This window comes from Carassius gibelio, chromosome B23, assembly GCF_023724105.1.
Source record: "Carassius gibelio isolate Cgi1373 ecotype wild population from Czech Republic chromosome B23, carGib1.2-hapl.c, whole genome shotgun sequence".
Taxonomy (NCBI): domain Eukaryota; kingdom Metazoa; phylum Chordata; class Actinopteri; order Cypriniformes; family Cyprinidae; genus Carassius; species Carassius gibelio.
The window spans coordinates 18,502,890-18,526,485 of record NC_068418.1 but is presented as its reverse complement, the minus strand read 5'-3'; the positions used below and the strand labels follow the sequence as shown (position 1 = coordinate 18,526,485).

General features: G+C 37.3%; 1 protein-coding gene across 2 annotated transcripts in view; it reads right to left on the bottom strand.

Annotated features, from left to right (window-relative positions):
- Nucleotides 1–23,596, bottom strand: part of LOC128011526 (segment polarity protein dishevelled homolog DVL-1) — a 30,808-nt gene that overhangs the window by 4,455 nt on the left and 2,757 nt on the right. Inside the window, exons 2-14 of one of the 2 annotated variants that reach the window (XM_052594015.1) lie at nt 17,224–17,293; nt 15,196–15,317; nt 10,882–10,994; nt 6,687–6,825; nt 6,170–6,263; nt 6,020–6,089; nt 5,696–5,835; nt 4,763–4,839; nt 4,601–4,668; nt 4,396–4,473; nt 4,164–4,298; nt 3,856–4,023; nt 1,595–1,813 (exon numbers count right to left, since the gene is read on the bottom strand). In XM_052594015.1, the coding sequence (XP_052449975.1) occupies nt 1,595–1,813; nt 3,856–4,023; nt 4,164–4,298; nt 4,396–4,473; nt 4,601–4,668; nt 4,763–4,839; nt 5,696–5,835; nt 6,020–6,089; nt 6,170–6,263; nt 6,687–6,825; nt 10,882–10,994; nt 15,196–15,317; nt 17,224–17,293 (1,493 nt within the window). Of the gene's footprint in view, nt 1–1,594; nt 1,814–3,855; nt 4,024–4,163; nt 4,299–4,395; nt 4,474–4,600; nt 4,669–4,762; nt 4,840–5,695; nt 5,836–6,019; nt 6,090–6,169; nt 6,270–6,686; nt 6,826–10,881; nt 10,995–15,195; nt 15,318–17,223; nt 17,294–23,596 lie in introns of both variants that reach the window. The other variant, XM_052594014.1, reaches the window with a different exon arrangement.

Below are 23,596 nucleotides of genomic sequence, written 5' to 3'. Positions count from 1 at the left end.
GTATTCTCACATATATAAACATATTTAAATATATAAACAAAATACAAAAATATATATATATACTTATATACACTGCTAAAAAAAATATAAAGGGAACACTTAAACAACACAATGTAACTGCAAGTCAATCACACTTCTGTGAAATCAAACTGCCTGCATAGGAAGCAACACTGATTGACAATCAATTTCACATGCTGTTGAGCAAATGGAAAGATAACAGGTGGGGCAATTAGCAAAACACCCCCAAAAAAGGAGTGGTTCTGCAGGTGGTGACCACAGACCACTTCTCAGTTCCTATGCTTTCTGGCTGAAGTTTTGGTCACTTTTGAATGCTGGAGGTGCTTTCACTATAGTGGTAGCATACCACAATCATCTACAACCCACACAAGTGGCTCAGGTAGAGCAGCTCATCCAGGATGGCACATCAATGCGAGCTGTGGCAAGAAGGTTTGCTGTGTCTGTCAGCGTAGTGTCCAGAGCATGGAGGTGCTACCAGGAGACAGGCCAGTACATCAGGAGACGTGGAGGAGGCCATAGTAGGGCAACAACAGAGCAGCAGGACTGCTACCTCCGCCTTTGTGGAAGGAGGAACAGGAGGAGCACTGCCAGAGGCATTCAAAATTAACTCCAGCAGGCCACAAATGTGCATGTGTCTGCTCAAACGGTCAGAAACGGACTCCATGAGGGTGGTATTTTGACTTAACATCAAAGTTGGATCAGCCTCTAGTGTGTTTTTCCACTTCAATATTGAGTGTGACTCCAAATCCTGACCGCCATGGGTTAATAAATTTGATTTTCATTTATAATTTTTGTGTTATTTTGTTGTTAGCGCATTCAACTATGTAAAGAACAAAGTATTTAATTAGACTATTTCATTCATTCAGATCTAGGAGGTGCTGCTTAAGTGTTCCCTTTAATTTTTTGAGCAGTGTATTATGCATTTTGGTTACATATAGTTTCAATATTGAAGTCTGTCCTAAATCTTTAACTCATAATATGTCTAGTACCTAGTAATTAAATTACACATCAATTATAATCCTTCACATTACAGGTCATTTTCATGATGATTTTACTTCGTTTACTTCTAGTTTAACTGTATCTGACTTATTAATTACTATTCATTTGATTAACATGAGTATCAACTGCTAAAATGTCAAAATAGTTGATTTTTAAAACTTAATTTTTACCAACTGAAAAGTGGTCTAATCATGCAAATATGTGCACATGATTTACTAGCCTTGTGTCAATGATGTCATTCTGTCTGGGTGCCGTGTTCATTCAGGTACTGAAAGCAAAACTCAATCTGCATGAATATATTGTAGTATTGTATATAATCATCCTACATGCAGATGTACAACAAACCCACTCATGGTTTCCATTTTACTGTAGTAAATTCCACTGCAGTTACTAACGTAACCGTAACTAACGTAAAAGTGTAATGATGTTACTTAACATCATTAGGTACACCTGAAACCGAAAGAAAACGTCTCACAGGAAGCTCACGGGATTGTGCGTGGAAACAAAATGTGGAAAGGGGTTTTCCCTTTTATCCACCAGTGCATCATTTATTGTCTTACATACAAACAACACCCACCTTCGCTCTGTTGGCTGCCTCCACTGCCACTGTGAAAACTGTGGCAAGGGTCTGAGTATCCAGGAGGGAAGCCCGGTGGAGGAGTGGGGTAACCTGGGTAAGGGTAGGGCTGACTGCCCAGGGGCCAGGGGTTGGTTCCTGGCGGAGGAAGAGGAGCGAGACCATCATGATCAGAGCCCCCACCACTAGATCCCTCGTTCAGATTGAGAGAAGCCATATCTGCAAACAAAAGAATTTCAATATCATTACAATTATCTATATTTCACGTAGTTGTAGTATTATTAATGACCGTTTATGACTCTAAGAACCAAATCTTTGACTTTAACCTTTAAGCCAGATCTTATCTTAATGTATTAAAGGTACACTATTGTTAAAGGGGTCATATGATGCGATTTCAATTTTTCCTTTCTCTTTGGAGTGTAACAAGCTCTTGGTGCATAAAGAAGATCTGTAAAGTGCAAAGCCACGCCTTCCTAGCGTGACATCAGTGTCAGCAGCGGCAATCCACCTGTCACTCAAGTGGCCGCGCCCTTAATTATGCAGAACTTTAAGGCTTAAACAGATGAGTTATAAAAAAAAAATCACCCCCTCACATTTGTCATGAAGGCCAAAAATAGCAATATAGACCAAAATAATTTTTTGAACCAGGCTGTAAACATGTTTTTTTCTGCTGTAAAGTTGGGCATTTTAACATGGGAAATCTATGGGATTGACTCCCTTTTGCAGCCAGCCTCAAGCTGCCAGTCGATGAATTACAGTTTTAGTCACTTCCTCATTGGCTTCACGAGAGAGAGCAGGAGGTTGGTGCTCGCCTCCCACCCGTGAACTCGTACTAGACCAATATACTACCAGTTCCGAGCTCTGACATCACATAGCCTGCGAAGCAACAATTGCAGCAACTACAGATAATATTGCCTATGGATGCAGTGATTATTCAAGTGATACATGTTGAAAAATAGATTTTAGGACTAAGCTACAGTTCCTTGCGCTCAGGTAGTTTGTCGTGACTTGCCTGGAACACTACGAAGTCGTGAGTCATGGTTTGAAGTCATGACTTAAGGGCTCAAAACCTGCTGGAACGCAGCATGAGTCTGGTGCTGCTGGCCTGGGAGACGGTATCAAAGTATGTTAAGGTGCGTAACATTTCCTGTCACAGGCTTGAGGCATTCGGCCAATCACAATGCACTGGATAGCTGGCCAATCAGAGCACAACTTGCTTTTTCAGAGCGATGAGCCTTGTAAAATTGAAGCGTTTTAGAAGGCGGGGCATAGAGGAGAAACAATAATCTACATTATATGAAATAATTTTTTTTTTTTTTTTACCTTACTTGCATTACACAAAATAATGTTCTTTTTAGCAGCCCCATATGACCCCTTCAAAAGAATAGTTCACTTTCAGAATGAAAATTCTGTCACCATTTACTCACCCCCAACTTGTTCCAGATCTGTATGAGTTTCTTTCTTCTGTTGAACACAAAAGAAGATATTTTGAAAAATGTTGGGATCCAAACAGTTGTTGAGCCCCACTGACTTCCAATGTAGGGAAAAAAAATACTATGGAAGTCAGTGGTGCTCATCAACTTTTGGATCCCAACATTTTTCTAAATATCTTCTTTCGTGTTCAACAGAAGAAAGAAACTCAGACAGATCTGGAACAAGTTGGGGGTGAGTAAATGGTGACAGAATTGTCATTCTGAAAATGAACTACTCTTTATATAAATTTGTGGGGTTGGTCATTTCTTTTTTTCTTTTTGACTGAAATTATTCATCAAATATACATTAAATAGATCAAAAGTGAGATTAAAGACATAAACACAGTTGTTAATGCTGATAATAATCAGAAATGTTTCTTAAGAACAAAAATCAGCATATTAGAATGATTTCTAAAGAATCATGCAACACTAAAAACTGGAGTAATGGCTGCTGAAAATTCAGCTTTGCCATCACATGAATACATTCCATTTTAAAAAATATATTAAAATGCATTTATTTAAAATTCTAAGAATATTTCAGCATATTACTATATTTTGAATACATTCCATTTTAAAAAATATATTAAAATGCATTTATTTAAAATTCTAAGAATATTTCAGCATATTACTATATTTTGAATACATTCCATTTAAAAAAATATATTAAAATGCATTTATTTAAAATTCTAAGAATATTTCAGCATATTACTATATTTTTTATTAATAAATGGTGATATAAAGTTAATAAGAGGATCTTTATCAACTCAAGTGTGTGTGTGTTGACTGTACTTTGGCACAGGTCTCCAAAGGTGTAGTAGCACTGCTCCGAGAAGGTGATTTTATTGACTGTGTGTCTCAGGTAGCCATGTTTCAACAAACTGCTGGCATATTTTCTAGCATCCCGGCGGTCCTTAAAGCCCTCCACCCGTGAGAACAACCAGTCGACAACATCAGCCCCTGGAACAGAGATTGAGCAATGAGAAAAATAACACTGATTACACTGATTATACCAAAAACTAGATGCTTGCAATAAACAAGGCACAAGGAAAGTACCTCCCACCCAACAAATTCAAACCTCAGCAAAGAAAGGCACAAACCGATGACAGCGTTGGCTATAGTGATCTTTAACCACATTCGGTCTCTAATCTCCAGGCCTGAATCTGGTAGCTGCATAACCTTTACTAAAGTTGCCATGTCTGTCTTTGACACTGAAAGGGGGACGTCATCAAACTCTGTGAAATGAGAGAGAAATTGCAGTGATGAACATCATAAATTTGCCATTCTATTAAATTTTAGTGATGATCTCTAGGACAGTGACTTTAATCATACCATAATGGGGGTATGGCCCAGAAAGTGCAGTAGTGTGTGAGATCCAGGCAGCAGGGTCAATGGGTCTCACCGGCTCAGCTGAGGACAGACGGATGGAAGAATTTAAGTACAATCCAATAAAACTGATCCAAAAAATGAACTGGATGAATGCAGCATGGGGCTTCATGTCTGTAATTTAGCTGCTATAATGACAGGTGGCAGGTACCTCTAGGGATGGTGAAGTAGCTTCTAGGAGAGGGGTCCCAACATTTTGCCACTGTTAGGCCTATTGGCCTGTAGAGGACAAATGGAACAAGAAACCATGTTAAAGAGATCATTCAGATTCACTGAAAATGTATCAATATAGAGGTGTAACATCCAATCTCACCCAGGTTTGGAGACAATCTCCCGCAGAATCCTGACAGCATCATCATTACTCATGTTCTCAAAGTTCACATCATTAACCTGAGAAAATTATAGATATTCTTAAATCTGATAGCTTTGCGTAACAAACAGACTTAAATGTAAGTTAACTTTTTCCTCGCATAAAGCTATTAAGACTTATATAAAATAGTGAATTAAGTAATATGGACTACTTTTACTTTTACTAAAAATTGCATAAAAAGGATTAACAGGATGTCTCTTTTTATGTATAACAATAGAAATAAATTCAAATGAGTTTGGTGAGTAACTAATGACTATGAGGTGAATTAATTCTTCAAAAGAATGGCTTTTAAAAAAGTCTACCAAACTACCTGTTTGTTCACATATGTGATGGTTTATGATGACTTGGACATCATTTCTCAAAATTCACCTAAAACACTGGGTCATCTAACCCTTATGTTTTCCAGGGTGAGGAAAACCCCTTAAATAAATGACAAAAGACTCTTGTCCCTGGTCAATGACACCAAAAGGTCCTTCAGCAGGAAGGAAAGGGAATGGAGCGCATAAGTCAACAACACAAGGAGGTGACCCAGACCTTGACAATTCCACAAGTGCATTTAGAAACTAAAATGAGAAGAGTCTTACAATAACAGGCCAGTTTCAGTTCTGTTCAAGGAATCAGTGTAAGTGCAAATTATCCATTTAAATTTGACAATGTCGCAATCCAAGGATATATTCAAGATGATTTTCCTGGTTTCAACATTTAAGTGGTATTTACCCAATAGAATGATATAGCGGTGAGTAAATCATGACACAATTTCCCCTGAAGTAACATTGTGTCCTGGCAATAATTTGGAAGCACATTTTATAATTTTTAATCTTTCTAAGAGTGCATTAGACCAGTGTCTACGTGGATTCAGACTGCTGATCATTTCACCTGTAACAGCATGTCTCCAGGCTCAATCCTGCCGTCAGCTGCCACCGCTCCACCTTTCATAATAGAGCCAATATAGATGCCTCCATCTCCTCTGTCATTACTCTGACCCACTATACTGATGCCCAAGAAGTTGTACTTCTCTGTGAGAGAGATAGATATGATGTGTTTATCTGTATTTAGACCACATTGTGCACAGTAGACCTTGAAATACAGGAGGCTCGGTTTATTAAGCAGGTGGAGTGGAAAGATAAGACATAAGAGGGAGGAAGCACAGGGATGGATGATGGGAAAAAGAACAGGGTGATCTAGTGAATAAGTTCTTACCCATATTGAGAGTGACAGTGATAATGTTGAGGCTCATAGTGGAGTCTGTAATACTACTGAAGGATGAGGACTGTCAAAAGAACAGAAAAAAGATTAGTACAGCTCGAACACAACGGTGTAGAGATGTGTACTTTTCCTCCACACTCTCACCCTGTCCATTTTGGTGACTTTCTGCCTCCGTCGGCGGCGTTTGTGTCTACGCATGAGGTGTGATGAAGAGCTCTGCTCGGCTGAACTGCTACGTCTGTGGCTTCAGAAAAAATGAGAGGTCATGAGAGAAAATGAGAGAAATCAGACAATGTCAGACACATAGAAAGAGTTCGGTATGGAGTTATGGGTAATCTTGACAAGTTTGACAGTAAATGGCAACAATGCCTTTTTAGTAAAAATGCACTAAAAGAGAAATCCATATCACTTAAGTCACTATTTTTTATTTAACTTTTTCACAATGACAAAATAGAAGAGAACGCATGAACAATGGGAAAGATTAAATATATGAATTTAAAATTGTAATTCTTTGGCAAGCCTTATAAATTAAATTAGAGTGAAGTGCTGTCATGCCAGTTGGGAAATAAGTACAGTCATTGTTTGAAAGAAAAAGAATCCTGCGCTCTAAGCCAAACAAATTTACATTTAAGGGTTCCTGGAAAACTGAGTAATGTCTGACCTGCTGGCATCCTCATCCTCCTCGCTGTCAATAAAAGAGCTGGATTCGAGCTCACTGCTCATCAATGATGTGCTGTCACAGCCAACAGCTGAGTCACGATTCACACGCTCTGATTTCGAGAGACCGTTCACGCGGGAGACTGAGACAACAACAAAAAAGAGAAGCTGAAGAAAAACAACACTTGAAGACAGAAAACAGTACATAGTTCTGGAAAAGGCCTGAATGACAAATATGAGTCATTTCTTGATAGTGAACTTATAATGACAGTCTTTTGTTTAAAAGGAATTGAACTCTTGTCTGATTATCTACAGATGAAAGTGTGCAGTCACAAAACTCAAATGGGCTTTATGCTGAAGAACTGAGGGTTTATGAAGTCAATCACATCAGTCAAAATACATGCTGGGGTATACATACAGACACAAGGACGAAGCTGCGTCTCTGGGTGGCACTGTATGCGCTGAAATGGTCTGACCAAACGATAAGAGCGCTGTGGACCCCGAGAGCGACCGAAACATTCCAGGACTGCAGGAGTGCCCATTTCAGACCATCACCTCCCACAAAACCACTCATGTGCACAAATCAATCACAGCTATTTCAGCCAACCGTATTTGACTCTTCACACACTGAGGAAGCTCTATCATTCCTCTGCCACATCTGAGTTCACAGGACAACGGTATCTCCTTAACAATTAGGGGTACAAGCAGAGGCCTGTGGCAAGAAGAGCTGTTGCCCTCTTTTACAGAAAGGATGGTCCACAAGAGGGTAATGCATATATAGCCTCTCCAGAGTCCCTTTAGGCTCACTTCAGTATGCTTTAGATGTCAGGGAAGAGAGATAAGGATGTCAAGGAACAGATGTAACATTATATAGGCTAGTATATCATAAATATAGTTTATGATTACTATTTAATTTATAACATTTTAATATAATTTAGAAATAATAATAATGACAATAATAAAAAGTGAATATGAGCTGAAATAATCTCATATTCATTATATTATATTTATTATTTAAGCTTTATATTGCAAAAGCTTATATTATATCTAAAAATATCTAATATATATTTGTATTTATATATATATATAAAATATTCTCATAATATTTTTTTTTATAACTTTACTGAATGTATTTTACTTTTGCAGTAATTCATTCCAACTACGTATAAACTGTATATCTATCAGCATACAACTTTTACAAAGAGATTTTAAAATCATTAAACACTAAACACTAGTTAAAATAAATTACTGGGGGTAGTGTACAAAGAGTAAAAAGAAATCCTAACATTTAAGATAAAATCATGCAATTTATCTTAAACTTAAATATCTTCGCAGAATACTCTTTTTATTAGAGAGATGCATTTGTCTTACCTCCGCTGCTTCACAGTTCTCATTACAGTGCTGCACCTTTCGTTAGCTTGCAACATTTCAAGGGCTCAATGAAACCTAACCTCCTTCACGTGGGAACTCGACTGTCTATCAAATATGCCCCGCATCAGTTTCCACTTTAACGGCACAGGAGTGTGTAAGACAATGAACCAGCTCTGAGCGAGGGAGAAGTCTAAGCTACTCGCATATAAGCCCCTGGGCAATCTGCCACTGATAACTGATGACTTTAATAGTAAAGCTGTGCATAAAAAGAAAAACTTCATTTTGTTGTGCAGTCATGATGACCGCAAAACCCCACACATGAATTCCTGCTTAACCTAAAAACGAGCCAAACCCAAAACAAATCAACACCTACAAATACACCAAACAGCAAAATGGAAACTGAATATCGGTGGCTCAGCATGGTTAACAGATAAGAGCCTGAGGCTAGAAAAGAGATCTCCTCTCTCACTCCTTCTGCCTCTAGGGCACACACCTGTCTTTAATAAGCAAACACACATTTTTCATCCAATCACACCCAGCGGAGGTCAGCAATGGGACAACCTCGACAGATCACCCTCTGACGCCAAAGGATTGACAGGAGGTGAGTGCAAAAGCCTTATGAATTTTACATTTGTTGCTGTTGTAATGAAAAAGGTGGATCTGCTTTTTAAACTAAGAGTTAAATAAAGCTTTATGACAAATTCAACTTAAAACAAATCAATAATGAAACATTATTAGGTCTGTTATTATCAGAGAAAAGAATGTGTGGATTTGTACATATCAAACAATAATAATAACAATTTTACACACACACACACACACACACACATATATATAAATGTAACTCCTTTGATTGTTTGTTAAGCATCACTACTCCAGTCGTCATTATAATTTGCTGCTCAAGAAACATATTTGTAAAAAATATTTTCAATAAGTACAATATTAATATTCATTTAAATATTGATATATTAAAAAATAACTAAAATATTCATGTTAATTACACATTAAAATATATTTCTATGACAAAATATATCTAATATATTATATATTTAGATTTTATACAGACACACACACAAACACACACGTACATATGTACACATTCATACATAAATACATGCCTGTGTGTTATTAATATAGATTTTAAAACATTAATCATCAGAAAACATGAGTGTTAGTCTTCACAATGACTGAATGCTCTATCATGATAACTTTCTGGGCTTAACTGCTCTACTATGCAAGACTATTTCTGGAGAAGAAAAGGGGAGCTGACCTGACACATTTCTCACATGCTCTACATCCAAAACCTCCAGAGACACACAGCACAGCTACACGACTGCTCCAGACATACACACACTAAATGAATAGATGCTTTCCTTCAAAGACAGACTCAAAAAACCCGAATACAGTGTGGATCACAACCAATAAACCATCAAGTGTTGGGGAGCAACTAACTGAGAGTACTGACAATACAGAAGCACTCCATGGGGTCTGATGTCTCTAAAAGACAGTCGGAAACAGAGGTTCAACCAGTATCTAGAAATCAGTATCTTCAGTGAGCACATGAACACACTCACAAACACCTCCATCGGTCTTTTGTGTCTGACGGTGTTGCTGCTAATGAAGCTGCGCTAATGAATGCGCCTGGCACTAATGAGGTGCAAACAGCAGGAGAGATAGAGAGGAAGAGCATGAAATGATTCATGTGGACAGAACTGGAGAAACAGCGGGGCTTCCAAAAAATGTACGTCAGATAGTATGAGAAGGAAGCAGTCTTGTACTTTCCTATACAGACAGAGGCGGAGGAAATACAACTTTGATAATCAGCTTCAGCAATGTAGATTTTCTAGACATAGCTGGGACTTTCTCAATCACCTTAAATTCTACTGACAACACACAAGTCTTTAATCTTTCCTCACTGCAGGCAATAGAAACAATGAGCCAAGAACATTCTTTGCTGATGACTTTTCCATGCAAAAGGAAGCTTTTATACTTCCAAGTGACCTCTCTTTACCCAGAGCTCAAGTCAGCATGCACACCAACAAAAACAAACTTTGTGTTCTGGTTTAAAACAAGCAAACTTCCAGCAAACAACCACAGAATGGGGACACGCTGGGGGGGAAAAATCAACCACGTCCTGCAACTTGAGCTTGGAGAGTTGAAGTGATGACATTAAAGGAGTATTAGAGAAAAATATGTCATTATTTATTAACTTTTGGGGAAAACTGTCATACACTACCATTCAAAGGGTTTTTTTTATTTTAAGAACAAGTTCTTATTCAGCAAATAATTATTAAAACTGATCGAAAGGGACAGTAAAGACATAACATTTTGCACCAGATTTCTATTTCACATAAATGCTTTTCTTTTGAACTATTTATTCAAAGATTTCTGAAAAAAAACAATTATCCCATTACAAATCACATCACAAAATGTCTGATAATAAGACTTTTTTTTTTTTGAGCACCAAACCATCAAAACATTAATTCTGAATGATTTCTGAAGCATCATTTGAAAAGATTTGTAATGGCCCATCTATAAATTGTTACTTTAGCAGTAGCAGTCCTAAAACATCACATTTACCAACTAAAAAGCTGTTTGTTTTTTTTGTTTGGGTTTTTTTTTCCTTTTTTTTTTTTCTGTCTCACGTGTCTATGCTTGGAATATTTCATTCTCCTGCTAGACACTTAACCCCGGGGGAAGACACCTGGGGCAAGAACTCTCTTTACAAATAATGGCATATGTATCATATGTTTCCTGATCCCTTTCACACGAAATCTGATGTGTGTATAGTGTGAGAACAGGTCTGTTTTGCTGAGTATTTCACTCACTTTCTCGTGCCCTCCTGTGAGCTCGCTCCCTCTCCCGCTCTCTCCGCTGGCTCTGGAGAGACTCCGTCCCCGTCTCTGTGTCCAATCCATCCCGAATGCTCACTGCATTGGCACTAGTACACACATACGCACACACAAAAAGAGAGAAGTCTTTATTATACAGTATCGGAGCCATCTCTATTATGTTTGAATCATAATACACTTGGCCACCAAAGTAGGGAAATTGTTCAAGGAAATCTTTGGAAATGATGATTACCTACATTCAATTTCATCGCCAACAGATATTTTATTGTGTAGGAGTACATGATTTACAGCCAAGCATTTTCAGCAGCTGTCACCAGTTATTCAAAGCTGAGAATGTGTGGTAAAAAAGTGTTTAGGACCATCTGAGATTAACTGCAGGCTAGGAGTTTCAAATCCTGCAGGGCTGCGGTTGGGCCCCAGAAGAGCAGGTTGGGGGTAAATGGGGCCGTGATGCAGTGTGGGATTGAATTAGTATATACGGAGATGCCAAAGGCTAGTTATTCTAGCAGAGTTGTTAGTATGCTCAGGGCAGAAAAGAAACATGAGGTTGGTGAGAACCGCTCTCTGTGACACATGCAAAGATGCTCACGCATGATAGCACGCGAGAAAAAAAGTTGTTATGTTCGTAAGAGTACTCTGGAAAAAAAAACTGATAAAAACAGATAGCATAATGACTTTGAGGCTGAGAAAGATTGTGTGTATTTTAGCATAAAAACATGCATCCAGGATCACTGGTTCAATTTCCAGGATATTTAAAGATATAGATTCACCCATCTAAATTAGAATTTCATTTGAAAGCAGTGTATAACAACTGGCATGTATTATATATATAGTACAGACCAAAAGTTTGGACACACCTTCTCATTCAAAGAGTTTTCTTTATTTTCATGACTATGAATATTGTAGATTCACACTGAAGGCATCAGAACTATGAATTAACACATGTGGAATTATATATGGAATTATATACATAACAAAAAAGTGTGAAACAACTGAGAATATGTCATATTGTAGGTTCTTCAAAGTAGCCACCTTTTGTTTTGATTACTGCTTTGCACACTCTTGACATTCTCTTGATGAGCTTCAAGAGGTAGTCACCTGAAATGGTCTTCCAACAGTCTTGAAGGAGTTCCCCGAGAGATGCTTAGCACTTGTTGGCCCTTTTGCCTTCTGTATGCGGTCCAGCTCACCCCTAAACCATCTGGATTGGGTTCAGGTCCGGTGACTGTGGAGGCCAGGTCATCTGGCGCTGCACCCCATCACTCTCCTTCTTGGTCAAATAGCCCTTGATGCCTTCAGTGTGACTCTACAATTTTCATAGTCATGAAAATAAAGAAAACTCTTTGAATGAGAAGGTGTGTCCAAACGTTTGGTCTGTACTGTATATTCATTTTTGAGGAAGGACAATACACCCAAAAAAAAAAAAAAAAAAATTAATTGTTATTTACTGACAAAACAAAAATAAAATTAATAAAATAATACATTTAATAAACACAATAATGAATAATAAAATTATTCTAAATAAATATATCTATATCTATATATTTATATATATATATATGAGCCCAAAGGGAACAACTATACAGAAAAAAGTTATATAGTTACATTACAAGGCTTGTGAATATCCACTGAGCTCTGCAAAATAATCAATTCAACCGGCTCATGGATAAGAAACTTGAAAAACCTTTGTAATGTTAGGATACTATTAAGGGGAAATTATCATTTCAACAAAACAAACAGATAATGCTTGAATGATTTCAAGCCAGAAAATTGTATCTTAACTTGCATCCACATACCAAAAAGGAAAGTCCCACCCCTCAAGCACAAGTAGCTCAAATGAAACACAGTGTGCTTATGTCTCTCTCTGCTGGATATGCCTGTTACTTCAGCAGTATGGTGATAATTTACCTAAAGCACATCAACTAATACACAAGTATCCATGCATTAAATCAACAATTAAGACTGTGACACAGGTCTGTGGTGAAACCAAACTGAAGAGAGAAACAAAACTAAATGAAAATAATGAAAAGTTTCTAATGGCAAAGGTGGCACAGGGGCTTTTTAATGCTGCTTAGACACGGCAATTTACACAGCAATTCAAACTGAACACAGAACAGGCATTATTTAGTCTGGCTTTGTGTTTTTACACTGAATTTTGAGCAGGCACTGAGCAGTCTTAACTCAGCTGTGTAATGATGCCTTTATGTAATCATGAATAATTAGCACAGCAAAATGCAAATTCTTGAGTTATAAAAAAAAAAAAAAAGAAGAAATCATGAACAAAATTCTGAAATCACTGTAAAATACATTTTTATCTTACAACGGTATTAAATACCAACTGATGCATTTATTGCACATTTCATTTACTCTGTTGTATTTACAGGGGGCTGCAGGCAGACGGACAGTCCAGTCCTGGGGGGAGACCGAGGCAGCTGTGCCACCCCACAGAGCCCGCGGGGCAACAGAGACGGGTGCTTTTAATGTCCACTAATCCGGATTAGCTGCTCAAGGGACAGCCGAAAACATACTCTCCTCACCCCACCAAATGTATTCAGCAGGACCAACAAATAATGCACTGCACAAAGAGAGCAGGCAAAGGATAACATTTGGTTACTTACTAATGCTTACAGTGAAGCTTTTATAATGGAAATGAGGGAGATTTCTTGTGGGAGAAACATACATATTAATTTCAACTAAAATTGGCTGGTAGTCTGTTGGAGACAAGAAAGGAAGTGTTCTGTGGTTCACCTTCACATGTTCTGGCACTAGATGGCACTAGACACTTAAGAAAACAAGTGGTGAGAATTCTTTGGAGAGGAGAGAAGGTTACACACACACACACACACACAAAAAGTCTGAAAGTCAAACATTAGATAAAGAAATCGCAGGACTTTCACAAAAGTGAAACAGGTGCAAAAGATTCACAAAGAAAGGCTGTTGTAAAATTTCCCTTTAGCTGGTTGATCTAAATTTAGCCTTCAACATATTCAGTATGAACAAAGAGAATATTTAATCAGTGTGTTTGCGTAGAGGCACAACAGAACCAGATATGCAGCAGTGCACAACTCTAAAAGTATTCTTTACAGCCAAAGAAATGTGAAAGTGTTTATTACACTTTTGTTCTTTTAGTAAAGCTGCAGTTCATGGGCTTATTTTCACTAACAAGTGGTAGAAACTGCATCAAATATTGTGTTTATTGTAACAAATGGTTCAAAAAGAAACACACAAAAAGAGATACAAAAGAAACAGTCGACTGAATAAAATCATTAGAAAAAATTGGTTCAAGAAAGATTTGTTCATGAATCCGACACGACTATCGCTAAAACAAATATTGATGTTATGAAAAATATAACTGCTATTTGCCCATGAATAGGAATTATTATGTGGGCAACTGTGTATGAGTGGAGGAAGGCATTGCTACACGACTGGTTAAAGACCTAAGCACATGAATGCTGGCAAATCAAACAAACACACTGAACTTTGTGAGGCAAACATGTGTTCTGTTAGAATGCAGCTCAAGAGACAGGCGCTGGAATTTGACTGGGATTCACACATGTGGCTCCCGGAAGGACAGGAATCATATTTTCCCTCCAGCTGGCTGACAGACATCTGCTACTGCTGTGACTGTGCTCAAAAACTCATGTGTGTATGTGTGTGTGTGTTTTCTATGAATTCATGCATACATTTGCAGATGTATTTGTCTGGTTATTCAAAATAGCAATGCATATGCATATATTCAATCCAATGCATATGTATTTTGTAAGAACTGTTCAAAGTTTTAGGCACTTGTGCAAAAATGCTGTAAAATGAGGATGCGGTCAAAAATAATGTCATAAATAGATTTATTTGTATCAGTAAGCTTGCATTAATTATATAATAAACAAACAAAAAATTGGTGTGACTATCCTTTGCGTTTAAAGCAGCGTTTTCCCTCTGTGCACTTGCTCATAGTTTTTCAGGTAGCTTTGAAGGTAGGTCTCTTGAAGCATCTTGGAGACGTTGCTTGGAGACGTTGTAGTAATCATACTGACCCCACACTTTTGAACAACAGTGTATGTTTGAAAACTTTTAAGATGTGTACATGGGTCTCATGCATATTCAAATCGTTATACAAAATACATGAAAACAACATGAATAACTTGACCCTCCGACTTAAATTTATACATTACATTATCTTTATTTGTTATATATCCAGTTATTATTGGATAAGTGTCTGACTTCACTGGTTTACTACGGGCCTAAAAAGTGAGTAATAGATGTCAGACAAATTATTTGCATGGCATTACTCACTGGAAAGAGGGGGGTCTGGAATCTCCGATCCCTCCAGTTCGCTCCAAGGGTGGCGGCAGCTCTTTGTGGATCTCTGTGCACTGAGATCCCCCATCCGAGTGTGTGCCTTCAGCTAACACCAACTACAGCCAAACACACACAGACATACATACAATTACCCACAAAGGCTTCAGGAAGAAACTCTCCAGACTAACTACTAGCTCTGCATAAATAAGTAGACCAGCAGAAGGAAGAGAAGAGAGTGCATTTGTTTGAGCAGACAGGAGTGTGAAACATGGACCCTTTTAAGCAAGTCAGTTCACTTGGCAGGCTTCTCGATAGAAGCCCTGAGCCGCTATTTCAGCATATTTCAAATCAGCAATAAAATATGACCATAACGGAGTCATTATTGATGCATACTTTGCTCAAATCACACACACACACACACACACACACACACAAAATCATGTTGATCCAGTTAAATTTCATGCAATAGAATAGCAAATATTTCTATGAGCAATCCGACTCCTCCACCTCATTCTATCAGGGACAAAAAAGGGGCCTTATGATTAAGTGCTTTCATGATCCAAATAATGGCCAGTAGATGTAGATACCTGAGGATATATCTCTAAACACTGTTGTTCATTTTCTCTGCACAAACCAATGATAAAACTTTGAAGTAAGGCAGAAATCCAATGCACTATGATAAAGCAGTGATCCTGTTATGGTATACTGAAGGTCTCCATGTTTGGACAGCAGGCAGTGAAGCACATATTTTAGTGCAGCACAGCTCAATGTCATGTATCTCAGCATGTCTGTGCAGCTCTCTGCAGCTGGAGGCTCGCTGGAGTCCACTAACCTGTACTTTGCACCTCACATCAACTCTACACAACACTATGGGAATAACACCTGCTTGTAGGAGTGTAGATGTGTATTAGGCAGTTATCAGATTAATTATTATGCTTAGCTTTTGCTGCCACTATCATGTGTAAATATTTAAGTTTACTCGACAAATTAGGTCACAGAGATCAATTCAGACTGCCGTCCATTTACTTTTGTAATGTGACATATTCAACAACAAAAATGTCAGAGCGGACTTGATTTTAATCCATTGGGTAGTGATTAGATCTTGAAAAGGGAAATAATTAAAAGGCTTCGGTGTCATCACACAAAACAGAAAGTTTCAGAGACAAAGCAAGATTAGCATTTTAATCAAAGATTATAAATATAAACATAATTTGTATATACAACATCAACTGTTTACAATAAAACCAGATGTATTAAGAATGCTGGTCTTCTGGTTTTAACTGGTTTGAGATGGTCTCCCAGCCTAGCAAAGCCTGTATTTATCTATTTACCTGGTTGGCCAACTGAAAAATGGCTGAATGTATTTAATTCACTAAAAGAGCTGGTTCATAAGAGTCACTGAGGAATCGGACTACAATGGTCACGCTGTATTGATTTATTCACTGAAAAGAACCAGCTCAAAAGAGTCAAGTGTTCAGGAACTGGACTACACTGGTCATGCTGTATTGGTTTATTCGCTTAAAATGAATAGTCCATTAGAGTCACTTGTTCAAGAATCGGACTACACTGGTCGCACTGTATTTGCTTGATTCACTAAAATAAACCAGTTCATAAAAGACATTCATTCAATAAGTGGACAACATTAGTTGCACTTTATTGGTTTATTCACTAAAAAGTCCTAGTTACTTGTTCGTAATCGGACTACACTGATAGCACTGCATTTGTTTGTTTTACTAAAAAGAAGTGGTCCATAAATGTCATTTGTTCAGGAATCAGGCTACACTGGTCCCATTCTATTTCTCTGATTCACTAAAAAGAACCAGTTCATAAGAATCATTCATTCAGGAATTTATTCTCTCTGCTTGTTCCTATAAAACTAGCCAACAGACTGGCCTGAGAGACCATCAAATAAGCTTAGGCTGTTTTAAGATGGGTTTTTTCAGCAGGGTTGATAGTCTGATATTTCATAATGTCACAATCTGTCCAATACAGAGAGGAGGGCACCATACTCTTCTCACTTACCCAGGACACCACTCTGCCGTTGAAGCAGGGCAGTTTGGCGTTATCATCAGAGATTTCTTCTTTGACGACTCTGCGGGAAAGAACACAAACTGTTAGAGACTCTGTGAGAGCAGCACCCAGGAATTTTCCCGTCTATTTGCAAAAGCTGAGCTATACTGAAAGCATGTCACGCTCAAACAGCGGAATTTTCCACTTAGCTCTCAACTGCTGGCTACTCATGATGAGAATGCTGAATGCCCCTGTTGACCGACTTCTCTGCTGAAAACTACTCCGTTTTACAACAGGCCTCATTAGTACCTCATGCACATTCCAGATTACCTACTAAAACTGCTGCTGCTGCACTGATACAGTGGCTTAATATAAATGTAGATCTAAAGTTTCTCTAAGTGTGTGAGTGTTTATGAGTATTGAGGGACTGCACATATATACATTCAAGTGTGGGTACATGTATATGTGTGAAAGATGCAGCAAGGGTGTCAGGGCACACAAGGTTATTAATAGAGAGAGTGAGTGTGTTAGCAGAGTGTCCATCCCAGGCTGTAAATTCCCTACATAAATACCACACAGTTACCCTTTAACCCTCCCAGTCGAGGTTCAGCAGTCACACACCTGCTGGTCTCCTGTCACTGTGCACAGGCCTAGTCCATACACACACATACAAACCACATGAGACTCGCAAAATCCCTTAAGGCTCCATTCGTAGCCTGACAAAACAGGATTACTGGGGATGCACAATATATCCGTAACTGTACTATTAACATCAGATCATTTAGATCTCAACTGATGGTATGACAAATCAAAAGAATATTTTTAAAAAGAATATTTTTTTTTACTTATTAATTTATTTTACATAATTTCAATCATGCCTGAATGCAATCTAATAACTGACCTGATAAAATTATTAAATAGAACATATTTGCATATGATCAAACACAGCCAACAACATAAAACCACTTGCTGAGTCACTGAGTCTTAAACTGTGTGTTCACCAACCACTCTGACTGATATAATTATCATTGATTCATTAAAAAGAGTTATTTGTTTGGGAATCTATATACACTGGCCATGCTGTATGTTAATGATTCACTAAAAAAAAGAGCCAGATCATGAGAGTAAATTGTAATTTTTTTATCAGTCATTTGTTTGGGAATCGGACAACACTGGTCAAGCTGCATATGAACCTGTATATTTCCTCTGTTCCCAACCTAGATTTCAGAAAGATCCCAAAGCTTAGCACCTACAATCAAAAGTGACGGATCAACATGAATTCAAACATTTCTCAAATTCTTCAAATACCACATGCATTAACAATTGTCTCACAGAAGAAACATCCGGGAAAGGTTACAGAGTTCACATCTAAGGTATGACAGTGTGCAACTGATGTTATAGATTATTAAAGAAACAACATTTTTAAGTAGTGTAACCACAGATGTTATTTCAATCATAAATCGAACACAGCCACTTTAAAAACCCATTAGAAGTACCCGAGGGAACACAGGGCTAATTAGACCTCCAGGTTTGTCTACATCAAACTTGCTCTTTGCAGCAGCATCCTCTCTGCTTTTGTAACTACTTTATACATTAACTAATTTTTTTTACAATTTTAAACCTGTTAAGTTCTTGTGTTACTGTCTCTTTAAGATGAAATGCCTGAGTTGCAGATTTCCTCCAAATCCTCACTGGATTAACGCATCTGCTAAATAAATAAATAAAGCAAAATAATGTAATTTCTCTAATCATATTTTGACCATAACAAAAATCAATATTGTACAGTGCTAAAATGTGTTGGCAGAACTTGAGAAATTCCAGCAGTCAGTCGTAGTTATAACGTCTTCCTCTCCACTCCTCCAGAACTTCCAGGTCACATCACCCACACAGCTGTGAGACCGAGGAGGTGAGTTGAGTGGGACTGAAGGATGACGATAACACAGGCTTGTCGGAAGAGTAACAAAACAAGGAGAGCTGCCACAGTCTGTTCGAGGGCCCTGAGCCCAGCACAGGAAACCAGGGTGTAACTCTAGGCAGGAGTAGGAAGTGTTTGTGTCCTCTCAAGAGATCTTTACAATATACAGCAACATACAGCGAGGAGTGTGGGGGTGGCCATAAGGAAGTGTGGTTTGTCCAAACCCACGAGGTAACGCCCTTTGGTTATACACTGGCCTATAAATCTGTTTTTTCTGGGTAATAATATTATCTCTAAGCTTAAAGATGTCTTGAAACTAGCTAACAAGCTTTCTTAAAGGGATAGTTCACCCAATTAAAGTTTTGTCGTCATTTACTTGTCATTCCAACTTCCAGCTATATATATATATATATATATATATATATATATATATATATATATATATATACACACACATTAAAATAAAAAAGAAGCTAAGATTAAAATAAAAAATGAAAACATAAAAATATTATTAAAATGCCCTTATTATGGGTAATGAAAGGTTCACATTTTGGTTTTGGGAGTCCCCAATAACAGGTTGACCTGCATGCAAGGTCAAAAAACACTTTCATTGTCTTAAAACTTCATTTATTTTTTACCTTACTTGCTCAACGACTCCCAAACGATTCATTCAATGATTCATTTGTTCAAACCAGTGACGTTTATCTGCGGTGATTGGTCCAATTGGTCTCATTTTCATTTCAAAACCACTTTTTTTCAGCGCTCTAAAGGCAGCACTAGTGGTAAAGAATGAATTTGCATTTTCATTCAGACCAAACTGAAAAGACCAGTAAGTGGGTTTCACGTTGACGTCAATGGCTTGAGATACATTTTAAAAAACGACTCGTTAAAAAATTATTCAGAGTCGACTCTTTCTTTTTAGCACCAATAACTTTATACGTGGTACACTTTCAGATTTAAAACTTTGCAGGATGTTTTTATTCACTCTGCATGAAAGGTAATTTTAAAAAATCCATAATAGGGGCACTTTAAATACCGCAATATAAAATAGCACTGGTTTTATAATCTGCCAAGCAAAAATCTTAAATCAGATCACTTAGAAAATAAAAATTAGTGCTGTAAAAGGATTAATCGCGATTAATTGCATACAAAATAAAAGGGTTTTTTGCATAATATATTTGTATCTATTTATTATGTATATATAAATACGCACACATACAGTATAGATTTTGAATATTTTCACACGTATTTACATGTTTATTCATAAAATGTATATTATAAATAAATATATTTAATATATAAACAGAACATATTTTTCTGAAATATATGCATGGATGTGTATTTATATATACATAATTTAAACAGCATAACTTTTATTTTGAATGCAATTAACAATGATTAATTGTTTGACAGCACTAATAAAAAGCATACTTCTCAACAAGCCCCACAATTTAATGTAAAATTGACATTTGTAGCCCGAACAGTCAGAGTTGAATAATTAAGGTTAGTTGAAACAGTAAATAGTGATGCAAGCACCAGTGATGACATTCACACTGAGCTCTAACAGATGAAAATCAATATATGACCATGAACATGCCTTTCTTCAGTAATGTATAGGGTTTTTCTGACTAGCAACCACATGGTCATGATATCATTTATCTACTTCAGGGATTTCCGTTCCTTATGTGAGCTGCAGCACAGCTCAGCACGATCCTATAATAAATAATAAGGGCCAATCCAGTCCAATTAATGCCTGATAATAAGTCAGCAAACGAGACCATGAAATTATTTCACTAAATGCTTTTTATTTCACCTATAAGATGTAAAGAAAAGAGAGGCACTTCCATATCACTTCCAGTCAAATGCCAACCACAACACGTGACGGCAGCACTTTAAAAATTAAACACAACTGAAATCTTTCTGTGAAGTCAATGGGGCTCTAATAAAAAATACATCAACTTGGCCTGACACTGAGGAATTCATTACAGCGTAACCATTAGTTAAAACACAAGCGCTCTGTACACAACATGTACTGAACAAAGGTTGCTTAAAAGCCAATGAAATCCATCTGGATCATTATTTATATGCTTCATTCATTCGCTCCACTGCTATCTTGTTAAACACATCAGATTTATTTAAGATTATGTTTTCCAACATTCACATGCAGCAGAAGCAGTGAAATGGAGGTAACTGGGATGCATCAGCCCTCTGAGAGATGATGTTTGGGTGTCTGCACTGCCGTCTCTCCAGTTAACAGACTGCGGTGGATAAAATCAGAAAATATTATCAGAAGCAGCAGAATGTTGTTGATCGTTATGGAGGACACACACAGCAGGGAACTATGGCAGTAATAGGGCTATAAGCAATGTTTATGTTGGACACTGTAGGGCTAATTATGAGGTGATAATAAGTGGTGTGTCTCTACGCTATCCCAGAGTTCATAGGTTCATCTCATTGCTGATCTGTAAATGTAAATGTTAACTAACCAGCATTACAGAGCCCCATTTTTGTGCATTTGAAATCTCAAAAGAGGTGTGCTGGTTGGATTTCTTCCTGCTTTATGAATGGTTGAAGAATGAACAATGCGAGGCTGTCTAAAAATAATGTTCGCCACATTTAGCTGCAGACAAAATAAATCAACTCCCCCTGGGATGCATTTATGGTTCTGAAATGTGTCCAGATCCAAGTGGGGACTCATAGTTTAGTAGTCAGCATACTGAACCTCAAAAAAGGACTGCTTGGTTATGGCAAAAATCACAATCAGGAATATTATGCTCAATATCGCAATCATGATTTTTTTTAAAACATGATTAGGAGACCTAAATCTTATGAGTACTCTTTTATTTTCATAATAGTGATATATATCAAGTATATTTTGATGGACAAAAGATTGCTATAACAACACAATTTTACATACCAATGAAATTGTACAATTCTTGGATACAATTTTGATACCACAGAAGAAAAATACTACACTAATCAATGTAAATTAAGAAACATTTTTGAAGAGATGTTAAGTAGTCAGCAATAAAATAAAAAAGGTGAAAATTATAAACAATATAACAAAATGGGGGGGGGGTTAAGTTTGGGCTTTTAAGGAAGGTAGAAAGCATAATTGTAAATTAAATAAAAATAATAGTTTGATGTTGATGTTATATTGATTATTTCATAATCACTGGAAGCTAAAGTCGAAATTGAAACTAAAACTGAATTAATCGCACAGCCCAACCTCAAAGTATATGTAGACCCAGAAGGCTCGGCCCAAATTGCTACTTAGCACAACAAAGTAGCCAAGGAGAACCTACCATAGCAGTCTAGTATTGAAGGTCAAGCTTTGTTTGTTCATGCAATCTACTTCACGGTCACCAGGGCCAACTGTGCACCCAGTGTTAGGTGTGACAGGAAAGCTGCTGTTAGTAAACTATCCTATGTTAACAGGAAAAGCTAGTTTTTTGGAAGATTGTGCTAGAACACCAACATGTGTTGTGGTGCATATGCGAGTTTAAAAGGGTCTGATGAATGGCAGTTTAATAGCCTTCTGGGATTAAAGAGGCCTTCAAATGAAGATTTTGAGAAATAACCACATTTCCTACTGCAGAGGAGCATTCCTATCCTAGACATATCACTAAACATCTCTGCCTGCTGAGTCTTTTTTCAGATTAAATGAGACAGTCATCTCTGAACATAAACAATCCAGAGACTCCTTAGAAGTTAACATGGGAAGCCTAGATCAAATTGATCTATTAATCCATCCATGACATTACATAGAAGATATCACGGCCGAACACTGTCACTTAACCATCACTGTGACTTACCATTCACAAATCACATTATAGAGACAGATTACAAAAGAGATAAACAATATCGTTGGAAACACATTCTTTGACGAATGATAAAAACACTGACAGTCAACAATGTTCCTGTGTGAAGTAGTGGAAGGCGGGTAACACGAATATAGTTATTATTATAGCTATAATTATCTTTCTTGGTCTTGAACAGGAGTCCTTCAGTCAGTTCAATTGACTTAATTAGTTTTAAAAAACAAACTTAAACAAACACTTTCCTATCCCAACCAGAAATGATTATGTGGTATTTGCTTAAGCAAGTACCAATAAATATATGGCTTGTATGCACTGATATTCTTACCGTTATTTTAATGCAATAAGTACAACAGAAACTGTTTCTGTTAAGGAACATAATTTCTTACAGAATAAATTTATTATTGTACTACAGCTTCAGTATTGTTGGAATGTTACTCATTCAAAATACTAGGTGAGCTATTACTAATGACTATGAACACTTCTCAAATTTGACTCGATTTCAAAATGAACCATGTTTAACAATCACAGAAAAATAGAAAGCTGAAAGCTGCTCGTTTTATCAGACAGCCTGTTTGCCATTTGGAAATATTAGGCAACTGATCCATTCATGTTGGGTGACACTGACAAATTAGAAAGTGACAGTTCTGCC